The sequence below is a fragment of the Pyxicephalus adspersus genome, chromosome W (genome assembly GCF_032062135.1).
Source record: "Pyxicephalus adspersus chromosome W, UCB_Pads_2.0, whole genome shotgun sequence".
Taxonomy (NCBI): domain Eukaryota; kingdom Metazoa; phylum Chordata; class Amphibia; order Anura; family Pyxicephalidae; genus Pyxicephalus; species Pyxicephalus adspersus.
The window spans coordinates 14352308-14374396 of NC_092870.1; the positions used below are offsets into that span (position 1 = coordinate 14352308).

Below are 22089 nucleotides of genomic sequence, written 5' to 3' on the forward strand. Positions count from 1 at the left end.
ATAGGAGAAAAAGGTATAGTCTTTGGTAGTGGGGTGCAGAATGCGCCACATATCTATCAATCTAAAATCATACAATTTAGAACGAAGGGAGTTTAATTTGGAATACGAAATTTGAGTTTTCCCTGATGAAGTGTTGATGCGGGGATCCAAAACACAAAGTCCCCACCCACAATAATACAGCCCTTGGCAAACCCTTTCAGTAGCTCCAAATATTGAGATAGGGCCGTTGTGGGTTGGTGATTGGGAGCATAAAAAGAGGCCAATGTAAATTTCTTGTCCCAGAGAGAAATTTTTAAAAACAAATAGCTGCCCTGAGCATCAGAGTGAGAATCTAGTATCTGTACTGGTAACAATTTATGAAAAGCTATAGAAACTCCCTTAGTTCTAGATTCAGGATTGGAGCTATGGTACCACAGGGGATAATAGCGATTGCGGAGAGAGGGAAGTTTAGTGGTCTGGAAGTGGGTGTCCTGGAGGAGTAAGATATTCACCCGTGCTTTGTGTTGAGCATATAACAATTGAGAGCGTTTGTTCGGGCTATTTAGACCCTTCGCATAAGGGTACGAATTTTCAAAACATGTGCTGGAGTATGTACCGAGGACATTAGGGGGAAGGGTCATGGGAAGGGGCACCAGATGGGCGAGGCGGGCTAAAACCTCGACCGTGGGGTGAGAAAACTAGAGCGGGACAACAAAGGTCCCTAATCACTGCCCAAGAGGGCAGCAGGCCTATGTGGGGAAGTGTCTGCGCTGCGGGGAAAGGCAAACAAGCAATCAAAAACAAACATGTTATTCCCACCTGGGGGAACCCGCAAAACCATAAATAATATATAAAGTAAGGACAAGCTCTTAGCATTCGCCCAATATACTAAACAATTATAGAAGCACAGTAGCAAAATCACATGGCATAACATAGAGGACATATACATATAATGAGCAATCCGCCAGACTCCTATCAAATTAGGCTAAGGAATTCAAAAAACAAAATCCCAGATTCTTTTCAAACAATATAGAAGAAGAAAAAAAAAAAAAAAAAAAAAAAAAAAAAAAAAAAAAAAAAAAAAAAAAAAAAAAAAAAGAATCTTGAGGACATTCAGGAATAAATGTCACTCAACATACCTACCAGTGTATGAAGGGTCCCATCATGGATGAGGAACGTCTTACATAGGAACAGAAAGTCTCCTCTCATAGGTGGGCCGATCTTTCGGCCAAACCCGGCAAGTGGTAAGGCAAGTTGAGGGCAGAGGTAGTCCCATGGCGTTTGGTGGCACGATAAATATACAAGAATAAGATGGCGGATAGGAAAACCAAGAGCGTCGCTTGAGGAGGCCTGGACAAGGGCGGATTGTGCTCTCGGCCAGGCACCGCAAGAAATAAAACAAGTGGAGGTCAGAGGTAGTCCGGTTGTGTTTGGTAGCCTAAAAAACACAAAAAAAATTTAGGATGGCGGATAAAAATTCCAAGGACAATGCTGAAGGTATCTCGTTATCCAAGAAGAATTATTGGCGCATCCGATGCAACTGGCTAGGTCGTGGAAGGAGGAGGAGGCAATGAGTGACCCACGGATGTGTTTGGGGAACTGTCAGGCGGAAGTCGAGGAGAAGCTTGTAATGGTGCTGGTTTGCTGTTAAGAAGTGAAGCCGCTGTAGGCCATTCAGGTAATACCATATCAGGAAGATGCAGATCTCGTACAATGTGAGGCAGGTCCGATGGTTCGCAAAGAACAAGGGTTCTACCTCCCGATCTGATAATAAGATAGAAGGGAAATCCCCATCTATATGGGATGTTCCGTTCACGAAGAGCTGTTAAAAGCGGTTTAAGAGCCCTGCGAAGATCCAAAGTATGTTTAGAAAGGTCAGGCAGCAGCTGTAACTGCGCCCCAGCGTATTCAATATTGGAAGATTCTCTAGCTTTTTTCATGACATCTTCCTTGGTTCTGAAAAAATGAATCCGACAGATAACATCTCTAGGGCGTTGAGGATTCGTACTGCGTGGGCCCAGAGTTCTATGTATCCGGTCTATCTCTATGTCAACATCAGATGGAACGGCAAGGAGCTTAGCAAATATAGAGTAGGCCGCAGTGGGCAATTCTATATTCGGTATGGATTCAGGTAAACCCCGTATGCGAATATTATTCCGCCTGTTGCGGTTTTCAGCGTCATCGTGCAACAAATACAACATATTGATTTGGGCCTCGTGGCATTCCAGAACAGCCGCATGGGATACTACTTGTGAAGAAAGATCAACACATTGGGATTGTAAAGCTGTGATGACGCTGGTAACTTGTTGGATGGACTCACGCATGGCGTTAAACTCTGCCATGCAGCTCGCTTCCAAGCGCTTAATACTATATTCCAAGTCCTGCCTAGTGGGTAAGGCACGGAGATGGGCCTTCCAGTCCCACTCCTCCTCGGCATCCATAGTGGCTGGGCCCTGGCCTGAAGATGACTCTATAGATGGTAACATGCAGGGGCTGAGGATGGGGGAATCAGGATGTACCTCTAATGGTGGAGTAGTAGAGACATCCGATCCCTGTTCTGCTGGATCCCGCTGTAAGCCGGCCCTCGGTTGCGTGCTCCGCGCCAACGGTGCTTGTCCTTCAGATGCTGCCAAAAATCGAGCCCCGGGCTTTGGGGCCTTGTCACAGTCAAACAACACAAGCAGGATCCCCCAGGCGGAACACGGAGCTCAGGACACAAGGGTCCTACTCCGCCGGCATCAGGACACGCCCCCAACCCTGATTCATTTTGTTATATCTGTGGCAGTTTCACCATTCCGAGGCAAAGGGCCAACATCAGCACATTCGTAGAGCAAGCCTATTTGCCAAATTTCAAAGTTAAACTTGGTGATCAAGATAAGTCTTGGGCCCTTATAAGGTGTACAGTGTGTCCAGGGTTTATGGATGTGGACAAAGGGAACACGTGATAAGATGCCATTTGGTATACCTATGGTTTGGCGGGATCCAGGAGATCATTTCAGTGACCGTTACTTTTGTATAGTGAAAACTTCAGGATATAACAAGAAAAATAAATGTAACAGAGGATCCTAGTCTACCATCGGCTATACGCCCAGTGGCTCATTCAGATGAAATCCCAGTGCCGGTTTTCGTTACACTACCCCCTCTTGAACAGAACATGATTATGGTGATGAACTAGGTGACAACAATGATGGAGTTTGAAATTGAAGAGGACTCTGTAAGGGATTTGATCAGCATGAGTTGAGTGATTTGGGACTATCGGAGAAGGCTTCAGAACTCCTAGCATGAAGACTGTGTGAGAAAAAAGGAACAAAGGTATCGTACTTTTGAACCAGAGAAATTGCATTTCTGCAGTACTTTAGAACTGACAGTGGCTTTGTGTATTGCCATAACATACCTGGTTTAATGGAGGAATTGGGAATTCCAATCTGTAACTGAACTGAATGACGACTATTCATCGATAGCACAAAGCGGAGTCTAAAGTGTGTCCTCCTTCACAATGGCAATATATTTGGGTCAGTCCCAACTGGCCATTAAGTTTCTCTTTGTGAAGAATATGCAGACATAAAGAGAGTCATTGAGTTGTTGCAATATCACCAACACCATTGGGTCATCTGTGTTGACCTTAAAATAGATTGCTTCCTTCTTGTATATGCTTCTACCAAGTATCCCTGTTATCTGTGCATGTGGCACAGCAGAGCTCTTGAGAGGCATTGGGTGGAAAGGAATTGTCCTCCAAGATCTGGCCTAAAACCAGGTGATCGAAACTTCTACATGAGCCACTTGTTGATAGAAAGAATATTATATTCCCGCCTCTGCACATGGAACTGGGTCTGATGAAGCAGTTTGGTAAAGCTTTGCCAGCTGAAGGAGAATGTTCCAAGTTTCTCATTTTGGCATTTCCTAGCCGGTCATTAGAAATAATAAAGGCCGGTGTGTTTGATGGTCCACAGATTGGGCAGCTCATCAAAGATGAACATTTCATCAGGACAATGTCAGAAGTGGAAAAGAATGCTTGGTTGCTACAAAATGAGCTACAAAGAGCTACAAAATGCTTGGTTGCAATATGAGCATCAAGGTGCATGGAAGGACGGTATCAGGGTAGATGGGATGTACATATGATGGCTGACTATTGTTGAAGCATCTGGCGGGATTGTCCTAACACTGAAAAAAAAACTATAAGCATAAATTTTTACCTTAACCGCTTACCCGATTAATTTTCAAATGTTTTACTGTAAAAAAAAAATGTCATAGAGTAACAATAAATCCTTTGTATGAACAAAAGAAATTTAAATAAACAGAACATTCAAGTTATTATTTCATTATTTTTTCATTGTATGTAAAATTTGTATGTGTTTTGACAAAAATGGAGGGTACCCTGTATCGTAAAAACTGAACGCGATAGCAAAAAACTGGGGTCATTTCTGGATTCACCAACCAAAAATAGTAAAAAACAAGTGTAAAAATGCGTTCCCCAGAGTTATATATTGAAAACATAATACGCGGATTAATCGATGTTCTGATGGTAAGTGTACCTCATAACATATGGGAATTACAAAAAAGGTTTAAATGGCATCATATCATTCAAACCAGGAGGTAGTGAAGTGAAAAAATCCATTTAGTCTCTGTTCCGAGTAGTATTTTATCTACATTTCCTCCTCTAGGGTCAGGAGGTATTCTACATAATGCCAAGAAGGAAAAAGCTTTGTTGTCAAAATTGTGTTGTGTGCCCACGTGAAAGTTGATTGGCTTGATCATTTTGCCTGTGTTTATAGAATAGATGTGTTCGTATATTCTTTTACAGTATGCTCTTTTTGTTTTTACTACTTAAAATTTTCCACAGGTGCAAGTGATGAGATAGACCACCCCGGTTGTGGAACAATCTATGTGATGTCTGATTTTGTGCAGTTGCTTATTGGGATGAATTAGCAATTGTTGTTCATTCAACCATGGGCATTGTGAGCATTTTCCGCACCTAAATGTTCCTGGGATTTCTTCAGAAGATGTCAAGGGTAGGTCATCAGAGTAGCGACTAAACAATAATGTGTCCTTAAGGGATGGGAAATTACCTACAGGTGATGCTGGGATGTTGGTGTAGGAATTTGAAAGTTTTGTGGTCACCCAACAAAAATCCAGTGTTTGGATAAAATATTTTGGATCTAATATATATATATATATATATATATATATATATATATATATATTGTGAGGGGTTATGCTCATGATCGCCTTTGCTGGGGTCAAAGGACACTTGTCTGATTCATCCAACTCATATCACACCGAGGTATAAGTGTTAAGCTGACTTGTAGTCAGGTTTATTTGCAGGTTGCAAATAAAATAAAAACAGCAAAAGAAAACCTTGCCTGTCCCGCACTTACTATACATCCGACGTTCCTGTCTATCAGCTGGAGGGCTTCTCCCTGTCAGCTCCAAACAAAGATTTCAGCAACCTTTTACTCAGGTTTGAGTTCATTCACACAGACCAACTTTCTGTGTCCCCAGGCAGAGAGAGACTGACTGAGCTCCTGGATCTGTTATATCCCCACCCTCAGTGCTGCTTATTAATTACCTCGCAGGTGAGAGTTTTCCACCTGCTACTTCACAAAGGAGAGGAATCTTGGGCAAATATACCTCCCTTCTACCATCAATCCTGCATTGGTGTCACAATATATATATATTCTAATAATTATAGTAATTTGTGTAAATTTAGAGATAATTATATAAATATATATAGAGATGTGTGTGTTTGTGACTTTTGTGTGATGATCTAGTCCACTGGCAAAAGCAAAGTCTCACCTGCCTGAATTCTCAGGTATTTAACACCAGGCGGATCCCCGGGTCAGGCATCCTAAGTGTTTAGGTATGCGCCTATGTCATGAGCTGAAATCAGTTAACTCCTTCCGAACCTGAAAATATTAAGTCATTTAAAAATATGCTTATTTCTCAGCTAATATATATGTTTCAAACATTTGAACACATCAGGCATTTTTATTTAGGGCTAAGGGTAATATGTGTGCCATTTGAAAGAATAATTTTTTAGGAGAACAGTGACTTTTAATGCAAGCTCACCAGTGTCAAAGTGCGAAAGATGCATTGCTCGAAGCATGCAATCATTTCAGTTGATAACTGCTGGGAAAATAGGCCAGCGTATTCTCGACTGCTGAAATTTGGTTGATAGGTTTTTAGTGTCTGATTCAGGATTATGCGCGCACGAGCTAGCTTTCGATTTTGCTTGATGAATTAGGCTTGATGAGTCAAAGGTGGTCGATTTCGGGCATCTATTTGGAATTGTGGGTGTGGGTTCTTTCATGTTGCCAAGGTAGGCTCCAATTGAATTAATTCATTCATTTTTATATTCATTAATATGTGCATTAAAGCTTTTGAACAAATATTAAGGGCTGTTTCCCAGTCAGATTTAATGAGTTCCGGGTTTTTAATGTTGGGGAAAAGTTGAAATTCCTAATCCCACAAGACAGGTCCCAATCAGAACCAAGAATATCCATGTTGTTGGTGGTTGAAAAGATACCATTTTGGTAGGAAAAAGGGCTTTAAAGAATGCATCCTGTAATCTGAAAATAAATCCTGTAAATAAAGGGGGGGGGGGTACCAAAAGGGAATATCAGTGTGTTAGGAGTCCTAATTTTTGCCAAGCCTCATTATTTGGCGATCTATCTGGAGGGAGAAAAAAATAGGCTTTTTTGTGTAATGCGCCTGGGCACACAAACCACAGCCAACTCCAAGAATCCTTTTATCAAGCTTTATCGTCGTCATAAAACAAGGCAAGGGTTATTCACAGATGATCAGTTCGATAAGCGTGGAATAGAAGGATAAGGCAAAGGCAGGTCAGGAAAAATCCGAGGTCAGGGCAGGCAGCAGGCAAGAGTAGTCAGAAACAATCCAAGGTCAGGGCAGGCGGAGTTCAGGAGAACACACCCAAGCACACTGTACATACAGAGGCTTATAGCGGGCAATGGTGTTCAGGACAGGTTCTCCTTAAATGGCCAGAGTGCCCATGACCTTGCACCACCTGGCGCCATTTGATTGGAGGATAACTGAATCCCCTGCGGCCGATCTCCCGGCTTTGATTCCCAGGGATGCCACGGGTAAAACACTAACTTTTAATCTCTATAATGTAAATGGATAGAAAGCTGTCTTAAAGACTGCATCCAGAGAGTTGTAATGAATGATTCATACTCTGAATGGTGTAAGGGTATTAGTGGTGTACCCCAGGGTTCAGTGTTGGGACCTTTACTGTGTAACATCTTTATAAATGATATAGAGTTTGGGATTTCTGTGTTTGCAGATGACACCAAACTATGTCATGGAATTAAGTCCATACAGGATGTCTATAATCTACAAGCAGACCTGGATGTACTGTGTGATTGGGCAGCCAAGTGGCAAATGACATTTAATATAGATAAATGTAAAGTTATGCACTTGGGGGTAACAACATGCATGCTTCATACTGTCTAGGGGGAATACATTTGGGGGAGTCAGAAATGGAGACGGATCTGGGGGTTCTGGTAGATCATAGACTTAATAACAGCATGCAATGCCAAGCTGCAATATCTAAAGCTAGCAAAGTACATTCTTGTAATAAAAGAGGAATAGACTGCAGAGATGGAGACATAATCCTGTACAAAGCATTGGTCACACCACATCTGGAATATGCAGTCCAGGTTTGGGCCCCAGTTCACAAAAAGGACATTGTGGGATTTGAGAGAGTGCAGAGAAGGACAACTAAACTAATAAAAGGAATGGAGGAGCTCCGCTATGAGGAGAGATTAGCTGAACTGAATCTATTCTCCCTTGAGAAGAGACGTATAAGGGGGGGGGGATATGATCACCCTGTATAAATATATAAACGGTCCATATAGAGAACTCTCTTCCCCATTATTCACTGTAATGTCATTACAAAGCACAAGGGGGCGCTCTTTGTGTCTGGAGGAAAAGAAGTTTAAGCTCCGGATAAGGAAGGGATTCTTCACTGTAAGGTCTGTGATAATGTGGAATCGGCTCCCTCAGGAAGGAGTTTCAGTAACTACTATAGATTGATTTAAGAAAAAGCTGGATGATTTCTAGAAGCACAGAATATAACTGGGGATTAAGGTTTTAAAGTAAAAATAACAGTGACTGCTGATCCAGGGAACATCCGATTGCCTCATAGAATCAGGAAGGAATATTTTTCCTCTGTTGAAGCAAATTGTACTAGGGGTTTTTTTGCCTTCTTCTGGACCAACTATGTTCATATTTTTTTTATATATGGGATGTGTTTCTTTCCCTAGTGGTTGAACTTGATGAACTTATTTTTTTCAACCTGACCTACTATGTAACTAACCCAATGCACTGCCAAAAGATTTGACACACTCATTAAATCCTCTCTTTACCGGAGTCGGCACTCTAGACCAGTATCCGACAGGTACCAATTTTCCTTGTATTTCTTGTAGCAACACAACTCTTATGGCCACTGCAGATGCATATATTTACAGTGCAAAAGGCAAATCGGCATTCAGATTACTTGCATCAAATTAATGTTTAGCTTGGTGAAAGCTTCATCGTGCTTTTCAAACCTGTCCAAAGGATCAGTCTCTTCCCTGTCCCCTTTCAATGCAGGGATTTTGCTTTTTCTGTAAAACCTTCAATGATGTTTCCGCAAAAACCAACACCCCCCAGGAATTTCCTTAGCACCGTTTTAGTGCTTGGTCTCAGGAATGTCCTGATAGTTTTACACCTCTTAGGGTCAGGGGTCTTTTCCCCCTTTTAAACTATCACACCTGAAAAACAAACTGACTCCATCAATTGTGCTTTTTTGGGATTTAGCTTAAGGCCTGCATTCTCAATCAGCGTCAGCAATTGATTCAGCAAGTGATAGAGTTGTTCTTTTGTCCCTGTGATCTACATCTTGTATGATACAGTCTGGCTCTGAAAATGGCCCCAATATGTCCACCATACAGATGTAAAAGTATGTTGATCTAGACTTGAACCCTTGTGGCAAAACGCATACTGTTTCCTTTTATACGTGAATGCAAATTTGTATTGACTATCCTCATGGATTGGCATTGAAAAATAGCTATTTGATATGTCAATTGATGAATAAACTTTGGGCTTAAGTGCGGTCGTCATTTCAGATATTTTAGCAACCACATTTTTAATGGATGGTGTACACTTCTTAAGAGCATGAAAATCTAGTGTGGACCTCCAACCCCCCTCCTTTTTTACTGACCACAGAGCTGCATTTGTTTTTGACTGACATTCTTTGATGACCTTTTGTGCCAGTACGTTTTGTATCATGTTTTCTATGTATGATATGGACTCCTGGTCCGTCAACCTTAATAATCATATTTGAGACTTTCCAACATTGTGTCTTAGAAGTAGCCCACACTTTGTTGCCACAATATTTCTGCTAGTGCTTTGTCATTAGTTTTTAATAGTGCTGGTGGATCAAGGCTTTCATCTGTAATAACTGATTTTAGCTCATACAGTAGTTACAATTACAAGGATCCACCATCAATCCATGTTCCCTCATGACATCAGAGCCCACAATGGTGCCCTCATGTGTTGGGGAAAAGAATAAACTCTGCTCCACACACAAGTTATCTATGTCAATGGGCACTGGTATTGATTGCTGGGATGATACTAATTGTCCCCCAAATCCTCTACAAAAAAAAATTTGCTTTTGCTGTTTTTAAAGCCAGATTAGTAAACTGACGACTGCGCCTGTATCCAGTAGGATATTTGTGCGATGGCCCTCTACTGCACCTTGGATATTTGGTCTGCAGCCCTTGTCCCTTTCTAGATGAAACACCAGGGACAAGCCAGGGGCCTGACCTCCCTTTGGCTTATGGTATGGATTGGTTGGGGGTAGGGCTCTATACTCCTTTGGTATTTCTACCATTTCGGGGCAGGGTCTTCTCCTGTGTCACTGTCTGTATTTGTCATTTGCAACCCCTATTTAATGTACAACGCTGTGTAATATGTTGACGCTATATAAATCCTCTTTAATAATAATAATTTAATAATACTTTTCTTGGCTATACTATGCAGTTCCTTTTGAAAGTGGACCATATAGTGTACCCTTAGGCGCTCTATTCTGCTTTTTATCTGATCCCACCAGTTTTTTAGGCATTTTGCAGTCCTTCATTATGTGGCCTGTGTTCCCATATCTATAATATTTGCCTAGAAATCTCACCCTCATTTCACTTCTAACTACCTCTGAAATCTTTTTATAAGGTCTTTTGTCCTGACTTGTCTCCTGAATCCAGTCCCTTAAGATATTTATAAATGTTTGATATGAACTGGCATTTCTACGTGCAAGTTTTGTATGATAATCCACAAATGTGCACTTATTTGCCATAGAGTATAGGAAACTACTGTCATCTGGAGACATGTCTGGGCAATTGTAAGTAGCTTTATACAGGGACAAATATTCCCTGCAAAATAAAACTGGGTCATCCCACCTTCTAAATTTGAAAATTTTAATGCATTTTTCCCTATGGTATCCCCCCCCCCATTATTTGTTGCAATTCTTTCATTCATCTGCTGAATTTGCCCAATTTGAGTTCATCTCAGCACATAAACCTTTGACTACTGACTGGGGGCTGCAGTTTCCCACATAGCTGCAAAGGAAGCCATTTGCGAAGGAGCGCACATGCATAATCTAATCGCTGGTCTACCCGATCTGACACTGGAGTAAAGAGAGAGGAACTACATTTGGTGACGCATCAGGATCATCAGCCAAAAATATTGGTGGTTGTTCCATTCAGTTCATCATCCTGTCCCTTTGCTTCTGTTTAAAATTGGTGTAGGCATCCCTGTTAGCATAGCACTGATTGAAAACTTTACTCATGGTTTGTGCTTTTAAGGACAAAACATCATGTTCATTAATTTCCAGCATCTTTCTGTTCTAAGACAGCAATAGATTTGTCCCCAAGTTTGCATCTCACTTCACATTCATCCAACCTATCATGCAATTCATTATTACATTCCACAAGTTGATCAAGCTCCTCTCTCAGCTCTTCTTCCTAATTATTTTTCTCATTTGGATCTAGCACAGAAACATTTGTGTGAGAATTCTCCATTTTGTTTTTATTTATTTTGTATAATTTTCCATAACAAAAGCATACAGAACATACAATAGTTGCAGTATTAGTCAAATAATTTTTTTTTTGTTACATTAAACTCAAAATTTAAACAAAACACACATAACAAACTGAATAGAGCCCAAATGTCCAGCCAGAAGCCAGAAGTAAAATATCATTGTACCATTATCACAGAAACCCTCCATCTTCTCCAGACCCCTCATAGCCGTTGTTTAAAACTAACTACTCTTTCCTCACCTAACCAATTTCCTACAGCCAAATATCTAGCTGCTCTTTTAACTGAGCTTACTAATGTTATTGAATTTCTTTCTGTTCTGATATCTTTCATTTTCAGTAACAGTCTCCGCACATTTAACATTCTTATTTTCTTTCCTTTCTTATTTGATGGCTTGCTCTTCAAACCCTCATTATGCATATTACATTGCATTATCAGGTCATTGAACTGATGTGTTAAATCCTCCTCTGCAACAGACTTGTAGTCTACAGATGAATATTTCTGAATAAACTGTGCAACTATGTCCATTGCTATGTTAATCAACTACACAATGCATGTTGCTGGTTAACAATAGACTGGCTATAGCTAGCTAAATACAGAAGAGAAAGTAACAACAAAGATGCACACACACACAGATACACATCTGTTCCAAAGCCTAAACTTGGACTCTAGTCCACTAAGGAGTTCCAGACACACAAACACTCTGTGTATCCCCCTTAACACAACTGAATTCCAACCCTCACACAACGATTCCTATTCGAATCACAGATCCAGGCCAGAGGGATCTCCTATTGGACAGAAAGGCTATTTCCTTTCCCCGTGAGTAAAATATAAGTATCTCACCCACAGTTTTTCCTCAAAGATGTCTGGTTTTATCCTTTAGATCTACAAGGGTATATCAGTTACCAAAGGATGATCAGTCCTTTACCTTGCCGGCTACACCGAACAGCTAAACAGGCTATATGTTTTGATTAAACTACTGTTTAATAAAAACATATAGCAAACACATACATATACCAGTCAAGGATAAGGATTTTATAGTCACCAGATACACGCGTCCACTCACTAAGTATTTCACAGGATCTTCTGTACCACTCACGCCTGGATTTTTAGCTCACAAACCAGCGCAAACCTTGTCCTTAGCCGAGAGGTGTCTTCAGATCTGGCCCCTTATTAGGGTCTGGACTTCTTTGGTTCTCAGGGATGTAGGAGAAAACAGGTTAGGACATGAGTTCTACACAGAAATTTCTACACTCCTGCTTCTGGGGTGCCAATAAAGAGAAATATTTCTGTTTGCCTTATGGTATGCCCTTGCTTGAGAGCAGTATCATTACTATTTATTAGCTTAAATAATCACACAGATCTTAAATAGTAAGATATTTATTACCAGGGAAAAGAATTAACAAATACACAAAAATTATTTAAATTATTTAATGGTTACACAGGCAAAGTAAACAGATAAGTTGCTTAAAGTGTCTGTCCTCTATATCCTGTACCCTAACTGGGCTTCAAAGAGAGAGAGAGATTGGGGTCTGTTCTCTCTTTTATTATAGCCAGGACCCCCTATAACATTCAGTCACACCCATGCATCCACCTCTTACTCAGGTGTCCTCCCAGCCCCACATCCAGAAATCCACTGCACACATGTGCCTGCCAGTATTCTCCAGTAGATGCCATTGTCGCACTGGGGGGCAAGTCCTCTGACTCAGCTGTCCAGCTAGCCCAGGCTCCTTTGGGTGTCATCGTATCCCAGTGATGTTTATAAACCAGGCAGGATATTTTGAAGTCCTTGAAATAGATTTTTTAATGTAAAACCCCCATACCCAACAACTGATATGGTATGTTCTTCTTGCTCAAGGAGATGTAGCTTCCCTTCTGGTTGCTTGGCTCCAACCTCCAGATGGTATCATCCTGCTTATTTTGTCCTCAGAGGTATTTCAAAGTCAACCCCCTGTCAAGGTTTTCCAACTGCCATTTTGAACTCATCATCTCTAGGATTATGTCTAAGTGCTGATTTTATACAATTCATGTTGTGCACTCAAACATCGGCCAAGCACAAACTTTACAAATATCAAACAAGGGTGGATGGATCAATTTGTACCCCAAATTAAAACAATTGGATATTGTTAATATGTCAGATTATGAATTATCAGAAGGCCAAAAACAAGTATTACAATTAGGTCTAAATGTTTGTTCCTATCAAAATACAGATACATTTGAAATTATAAAAGACATTTATTTATTTGCTAGAAAACTATTTTTCAGGGTTGAAATTAATTTTGAAGAGGTCAAGCAATTAGATCCAATTGAAATTATAACACAAATGACTTTAGAACTTGAAACATTTTTTTCGAACGATTGTGTGAGAATGATACATCTACTGAAACAGAGGAAGAAGGATCAATAGAAGAGGTAGAATTACAATAGAGGTGAGCACTAAAGGAATTAGAAATGAATACAGAAATTACAATAATCCATTAGCTAAAGGTGGGAACGTGGTGGTAATGAATACATCTCAATATAAACAAATGTGTCTGGATATATTAAAAAACAAAGATTGGTATAGGACCATGTCATTACAACTGGTTAAGCTAATTTATGGGGAGTATTATGAAATGTTACATGAAGCATTAGAGAGAAATATCATTGAAATGTATGAATCCCTGAATGTACAACATCCAAAACTTCAAAACTTCCAAAGCTTCATAAAATTCACAAAACTCTGAGGAATCCCCCAGGCTGCCCAATTGTTTCAATGGACAGATAAATATCTTAGACCACATGTATATGCACTTTGATAAAAAAAAATAGTATCTTTCAGAAGAAAGGTTGTAGTGAATAAAGCATGTGTGCTGGAGAAGTCCGTCAATAAATAAAAAGTATTTATTCAAAGGCACAATATGGTAAGCGAGTTCACAAAGTAAATAAAATAGAAACCATATGAAGATATGACCTGCTTGATGATACAGATCAGTTCATGTGGGAATACAATGGTCCAATCGCTACCACACCCTTAACCCCCCCTAGCGGTATTCCTGATTGTAACTCACGGTAATCCCACACAGTCACACTCGGGGTCGCTAAAAACATTACAAAAAACGCTTACCTTGTTCCGTTGTCGTCCCCCGGTGTCCTGCTGGTCCCTGCAGTCCCGGGACATGTCTTCTTTCTTCGATACTCAGCCGGCAACTGCAGAGACGTTCAGGATCGTCAGGAAATTCAAATATTTTGTATTGGATTTAATACAAAAAAGCTGTATTGAGTCCAATACAAAGAAATCTTTACATAATATATATATATATAATTGTATTATATATATATTATACATGCTACTGTACAGTTATATTACATGTTTCACTATTTTTTTAACAGGTTTGTGTGTTTTTTTATTTAAAGTTTATTATTAAATATTGGACATATTTCCATGAGTTGTGCCCAAGAATTATAGGCCTACAATGTTAAATAAATTTCCATGCAAAAAAATGTAACATTTTTTGCGTGCAAATACGGACAGAATTAGAATGCTAAGAGGATTAAGGGTAGCTCCTTTTATACAAAAGTTTCCCATTGACATACATTGGATATAGATTACATCATGCTTGCTTACTACCATACATACTTAAAAAGGTAATGATAAATATAACTTTACTACATGTTATTGAAAACATATGGAGTAAAACAAGATTACCCAGCTGTTTCTCTTTGAGCTTTGTTCCCTTTAGAAACTAAGTACTAAGTTCTCATGCCCAAATATGGAAATCTCAAATCCTTACATAGATAACGTAAAAATAAGTATACAGCTTTCCACTTACCCTTCCATGAGCTTGCACACACATACTCTACATAACTATATTTCTAATGTAAAACATGATTTTTTCTAACACACTTCAATCGTTCCTAAGGGATACTTTAGATCTTTTAAAGTTAATATAAATTCTAACAATCCCCAAAAAAGCATTTTTGGTAGCGATAGATGTGTGGAGGCTTTCTATTTGAGCATCCCACACCTAAAAGGACATGAAATCATAAAAACTTTTCTCCAAGAGAAAGAAGTGATTACAAAGGAAAAGAATGAATTCATTTGCATTTACTTCAGTATGTACTTACCAAAATTTTTTTCACCTTTGATGAGAAAGTATACCTCCAGGTACAGGGTGTTGCGATAGGGACCAGGTTTGCCCCCACGTATGCCAACCTGTACCTGGGAGGATGGGAAAAGAAGCTTTTTTCGGATGAAAACTTATCGATGTACCTTACCCATATTTTGTTATGGAGAAGGTACATCAATGACAGTTTCATGGTTTGAATGGGTTCTCAAAAAGAATTGTCAATATTTATTAGCAAGTTTCAACAGAATTAATTCAATCTTAAATAAAGCATATATGAGCAATAATGAACTAAGGGACTGCTTACTAAAAAGAGGATATAGGAAGAAGATTCTAAAAACAGCCTGTAAGAGGGCAAACCTAAAGGATAGACAAGAAATGCTGCATAGTACTAAAAGTAGAAAGAATGAACCAGATAAGGTGCGGCTGGTTTTGACCTTCTCAAAGCAGCACAAGAGTATTAAAAATATTTGTACAAAATTTTTGCCTATTCTGCCATCAAACGCAGAAAATGAATTGCGGATACCCCTCTGATTACTCTAGCTCCATCTCTAAAAGACAAACTAGTTAAGAATCATTACAAAGAGAAGAAAGACTGGATGAAAAGTAGGGGGGTACTTACAGGAGTGGGAAATGTAGAGAATGTGCTTGGATATACAATCCTTTGTTTTCATCATTTCACCCACCTGTAAAACCTATTCCAAAATGCCATGGATAGGTTGACTGCAATATAGCAGTGTTAATCTATTTAGCGTTCTGTAGCTGTGGAAAATTTTATGTGAAGAATTTACAAAGGAAATTTAAGAAAAGAATCTTTGAGCACATGTACCTAATTAAAAAAAAAACACTCCCGTAAGTTAACACATGGGGGTACATCACAAGTTTAAAATAGGGGAATTAAAATTCATGGCACTTGAAAAAATACGACAAAATTTCAGGTTTTTTCAGGAGATTTTGATTACAAAAAAAAACGTTAAGAAAAGAAACTGAATACATTTTTAGATTGAAAGCTACAGAGAATCCCGGATTGATCGAAATGTTGAGTTTTGCGCCATCCCTGTAGAAGGGATATTCGGTATAATAGGGTAGAAAAGGGTTAATAAAGGCCCCAGGGAATAATGAGTAGATAGGTCTGTGTAGGTTTTCAGAAAGAAACCTGAAACTTTAGGGCCCTGGACCCGGCCAAGGGAGTGAAAGGGTGGACCCCTTGGCCCAACCCAACCTTGACTGGGAATAAATGCACTTGCACTCATGTGCAAGAGAGGAGGTGTGCTCAGCAAGAGGCTGACAGAGGAAGTAATCAGCCAGAGGGATGCCAGGCTGAGAGAGAGCCAGGGGGATCCAGGCCTGGAAATTGATCAGCAAGAGTCTGAGGGAAGAGGATCAGCCACTGTGTTGGAGGCTGGACTGTGCTGCAAGATGGAGGGTGCATAGGAGGCAGCTCAGTGAGTTCCCAGAGCTGTGGGGGGAACAGAGCTTGGCCTTGAACCAGCACCAATACATGTGAGTGGAACATGTTTGTTAGCCAAAGACTACCTTGATTTGCTTATGCTAAAAATGCTTTAGTGTGTAAGAGAGGGCACCTAAGTGAGGTAGCCAGAGGCCCAGCCGGGCTACTGTTTGTTATTTTTGTTGTGAAGTGCTGGAGTGTGTGCTGTAACACTTGCCTAAACAAATAAACCTGCTGTTATTTTGGACTTTTGGAGTCTGCTGCCTCTAATCTGCCCTGTGAGCATCCCGTTATCATGTGCGATTCCCCTGTGCTATGCCACAATATATAATAATTAAAGAAAAAAGAATATATTGATTGTTTTTAAATAAATTGTAAATAGTTAAAACATACCCCCTTTTTATCTAACTATGGCTGCCCTGCGATGGTGCTTTGCATTAAATAGTTCTGTGAGACTTTACATGTTTTCATTACTTTTTGTGAAGATGTGTACAACTATGCAAAAAATGTTTCTTACAAACACTGCAATTCTTAACTAAAACATCTATTAGGGTTAAGTGGGTGAAAAATTAGGTTCCTAGCTTATGCCTACTGACTCAACTTATGTTTTTTTTTTTTTAAATCACTCAGTAGGCATCTTCTTTTGTTTGGAGTCTACTGTGTTCTGTTATATCCAAGGGTTAACTTCCTTCTTCCCCTAGTTGGAACGCATACTCAGTTTGTGGATGAGGGATGCCTCATGTGCTTCCAGAGACGAAAGCTATCACTGGAGTGCAACTTAGATGCTCCGCATGGGATGTCAAAGGAGGAGCAATACATTCAGATGGGGTTATAGGGAACAGGTAGGATGGTCGATCAGACACCTTTCATAACTAGCTAAGGATATGAGTGGTGTATAGAAAAACTTTGTGGTAGACGTTTCTTGGATACACTATCCAGAGGGAGTTTGTATGTACATTTGAAATTCAATTCTTTGTCCTGTTGGACTAGATTGATTGTATTGCAAGTCCATGAACCTGAATTCCATCTGAATATAAAATCCTCCTCACCTATGAAAACAAGCAATGCATTAAGAAAGGAGATACCTAAATCTCAACCCTGGCATATTGGGAAATCCTGCCTGTTGTCTTTAACTTGCAGTCCATAAAAGAGAATAAGAGGTATTATTGTAATAGTCATTATATGATACAAATATGTAATAGCTATGTACCTGATAACGTTTGAATGATGTCATTAATACTATAAAGTATTGATACAGTTGTTAATGTTACAGATAAATAAATACCCCCATACTTGAGCACTACTCCTAAAGAAGCTAAAAATCATCTGTGAAACGTTGAGTATTAGTGAATGTTTTGGGAATGTGTTGCATCTCTTTGCAGTTCTCTTCACTGGCTTCCATTTCACCTTAGAATCAAATTCATCTCCTGTGCTTTGTCTTCAAATCCCTACAAATCCCTACAAAGTTATTGTCCCACTTACATTTCTGACTTAGTAAAAAAATATTCCCCCTGCCGCTCTCTCCGCTCCTCCAATGACCTACTAATGACTTCCTCACTCATAACCCCATCACACGCACGGATACAAGACTTCTCTAGAGCTGCTCCAACTCTCTGGAATGGTCTCCTCGTCCTATTCGGCTTGCTCCTACTTTCTGCTCATTTAAAAGAGAACTCAATACCCATTTTTTCAAACTTGCCTACCCGTCTTCTTCTGTCTTTTGAAACCCTCACTACTTCCCACCACTACATATCTCCCATCCTATTGTGTGTAAATTCCCCCACCTACTAGATTGTAAGCTCTTCGGGGCAGGGTTCTCTCCTCCTGTATCACTGTCTGTATTAGTCTGTCAATAATTCGGTATACTGTATAGTAATATATTTTTCTAAAACACCTCCCTAGTGTCCAACAGTCCAATGTCACATACCTATAGACAAAACCACATAAATATATTTTGTATTATTTTGTATTGGATTGAATACAGGACTTTGTATTGAATCCAATACAAAATGAATGAATGAGTTTGAATTTGAATTTCCCGCACACGCGCCGACGTCATCACGCACACACAAGAAGCCGGTCGGCTTTTTTTTTCTCCGCCGGCCGGCTTCTTGTGTTAGAAGCACCCGACGCTGGAAGGAGAACGGCGTCGGACGATCAGCGGGACCAGGTAAGAAGCCGGCCGGCATCTTACCGGTCCTGCTGGTATAGGAGACGGCACCCGACGCTGGAGAGGGAGATCGACGCTGGAGGGCGACGCTGTAACACGGACACGACGCTGGATGAGCACAGCGGGACCAGGTAAGTGAGATTTTAATATAGTCGGAAAAGTACGGGGTTATCGATAGTTGCAAATATTTTTTGCACGGAAAAGTATGGGGTTAGCATTGGGAGGTTATTATTACAATGATAATATTTATTTTTGAAATGTATTTATTGTGTACTTTGTTTACAATGAAAGTTTTTAAATATCAAAATGAAATTGGTATTTTAAATATAGTTGCATAAGTAGCCTGTAAATTCCCAATGCCTTTTTTCGCTGTTTGATAGAGAAATTTTGAGAATATACCTAAATTTATTCTAAAAAAGGTTTGCTTATAGGATAATTGTGTTTTTGCCTTCAGGTCCCAGACGTACATGCACCCCAACTTGTCACAACCCAGTGCCATGGTAGTGGCCAGTGGCACAGGTCTCAAGCCTCAGTACTCCCCATTTCCAGGTATGCAGCCTCTAGAGATGGTTAAGACACAGCATGTGTCCCCTTACCAGCCCATGAATGGAAGTCAGCAAATGGTGTATGAGAGCCAGCTGAACCAGGCAGCTGGTATTAGTGCCTCCCAGATGGTGGACTCACCACTCACGCAGGTACATACGATACATTGTATTTGTGAGCCTGAGTTTTTTGAATAGCGTCTTTTATTAATGGATGATCATTCATTTTTGCAGTTAACCATGCCTATGGCTGGCTCTCAGATCCAGATGCCCCGGTATAGCTCTGGCCAGCAGCCACTGCTGCTACCACAGTCTTTTCAGCTGCCACAGGGACAGAACCTGCCAGTCGGAGCTCTCAGGAGAATGCATCCTTCAATATTGACTACAGGACAAGATGTAAGTTCAGGCTTAACAATAACCTGTGTATCAATAAAACAACCAGCAGAAAAAAAGCATAGCTTGCCTGTAAACAATATGTGCAAAAATACTTATCACTATCGCCTGGAGATGTGCACAAGTGGATTTTGTGGTCTCTCTATAGTACACAAATTATTGTGAGAAGGAGCTTGGAGCTCCTTCAGCTCTACCTGCTGGCTGGATAAAAGATGCTAGTTGCATGTTTAAATTTACAGTTGGCATTCCAATCCAGATTTTTTGAACATATTCCTATACTGGAGGTGAAGGGTGCTTGAAGCATGCTAAAAGCTGCTTGTACAACAGTGCTCTTGTGGAAACTAGAAGCCATATAAACAAGGCCTAAAAGGAACATTTATTTTTTTTTTACTGTCTTTCTACACTCTTCTCAGATAGAAATGAAAGGGTTCCACTTTTCAGAAGGCAAACAGGGGATGCAGACCGCAGCATCTGTGCAAGCACACCACTCCTACAGGTAAGTAAGCTGAAGGTTTCGAAAAGGGTCGACCGACCTTCTCATGTCGGTTTTACAGATCACCCAGAAAAATGTGTGTAATGAAGGTCTGATTGTCAAGGATCACTGAATTTCACACAAAATCACTGATTGATGCACTGCATTATGGGATATATAAAAATCCTGTTATTCTTTTGTAAGATGTGTTTAAATCAAGCATTAAAACATGTAATACGATAGATATTTTGTTCTTTAAACACAATACAACAATAATACATCCATATACTGTGTAGGTTGTAGCAATAAAAAAGCATCTATAAGAAAGCTGGTTTCCAACAAAAATTCTGATGTGTTTCCCAGGAGATACCCTCCTCTTCAGGGGAACAACAACAAGCATTCAATAACTGTACAACTAAATTGAAACAAAAAAAACACAGGGGAACTTATTTTTTGTTCAGTTAGATCTTAAACTTATTTTTTACAAATTTTTGGGTGGTGAATCCAGAAATGACCCCAGTTTTTGCTATCACATCCAGTTTTTACGATACAAGGTACCCTCCATTTTGTTACATACAATTATAAAAATAATGAAATAATAACTTGCATGTATTGTTTATTTAAATTTATTTTGTTCATACAAAAGATTTATTGTTATTCTATGACATTTTTTTTTACAGTTTTTACAGTAAAACATTTGAAAATCAATCAGGTAAGTGGTTAAGGTAAAAATTTACACATCTAGCTTTTCCTGAAGTGTTCAGTGTTAGGACAATCCCGCCGGATGCTCCAACAATAGTCAGCCATCATATGTACATCCCATCTACCCTGATACCATCCTTCCATGACCTTCAGATCTTGGGGGAATCATATAACAGGGATACTTGGTGTATCCGCATTGCTGGCCAAGAAGGAAGCATACCATTATAAGGTCAACACAGATGACCCAATTGTGTTGGTGATATTGCAACAACTCAATGACTCTCTTTATGTCTGCATATTCTTCACAAAGAGAAACTGATGGCCAATTGGGACTGACCCAAATATATTGCCATTGTGAAGGAGGACACACTTTAAGCTCCGCTTTGAGCTATCGATGAATAGTCGCCATTCAGTTGAGTTATAGATTGGGATTCCCAATTCCTCCATTAAACCAGGTATGTTATGGCAATACACAAAGCCACTGTCAGTTCTAAAGTACGGCAGAAATGCAATGTCTCTGGTTGGAAAGTAGTTTACCTTCGTTCCTTTTTCAATAAGTTTTTCTCATGCAGTCTTGATGCTAAGAGTTCTGAAGCCTTCTTCAATAATTCACGTGCCAACTCATGCTGATCAAATCCCTTACGAACAGAGTCCTGTTCAATTTCAAACTCCATCATTGTTGTCACCTCGTTCATCACCATAATCATGTTCTATAAGAGAGGGTAGTGTAATGAAAACCGGCACTGGGATTTCATCTGAATGAGCACTGGGCGTATAGCCGATGGTAGACTAGGAGACTCTATGTTACATTTATTTTTCTTGGTATATCCTGAAGTTTTCACTATACAAAAGTAACATTCACTGAAATGATCTCCTGGCTCTCCCCAAACCATAGGAATACCAAATATCATCTTATCACGTGTTCCCTTTGTCCACATCCGTAAACCCTCCACACACTGTTTGCACACCTTACGAGGGGGCCCAAGACTTATCTTGATCACCAAGTCTAACTTTGAAATATGACAAATAGGCTTGTAATGTATAATACATATTGTAATATCTAATAGGCTTGCTCTACAAATGTGCTAATCACCCTTTGACTGGGAATGGTGAAACTGCCACAGATATAACAAAATGAATAAGGGTTTTTGAAGTCGTCAAAACATGTGTTCAAAATTGTTACC

The 22089-nt window shown here is 39.8% G+C and overlaps 1 protein-coding gene and 1 pseudogene across 1 annotated transcript; one reads left to right on the forward strand and one right to left on the reverse strand.

Moving 5' to 3' along the window:
* Window positions 1-10012: 10012 nt before the first annotated feature.
* On the reverse strand, window positions 10013-12813 carry LOC140342796 (posterior protein-like; annotated as a pseudogene).
* A 6436-nt stretch (window positions 12814-19249) lies between these two features.
* Window positions 19250-21068, forward strand: LOC140342845 (protein PRRC2B-like). Its single transcript, XM_072429217.1, has 4 exons — window positions 19250-19491; window positions 19573-19734; window positions 20145-20227; window positions 20884-21068. The coding sequence occupies exons 1-4, from the start codon at window positions 19264-19266 to the stop codon at window positions 20930-20932; spliced, it is 522 nt and encodes a 173-aa protein (XP_072285318.1). The 5' UTR covers window positions 19250-19263; the 3' UTR covers window positions 20933-21068.
* The last annotated feature ends 1021 nt before the right edge of the window (window positions 21069-22089 follow it).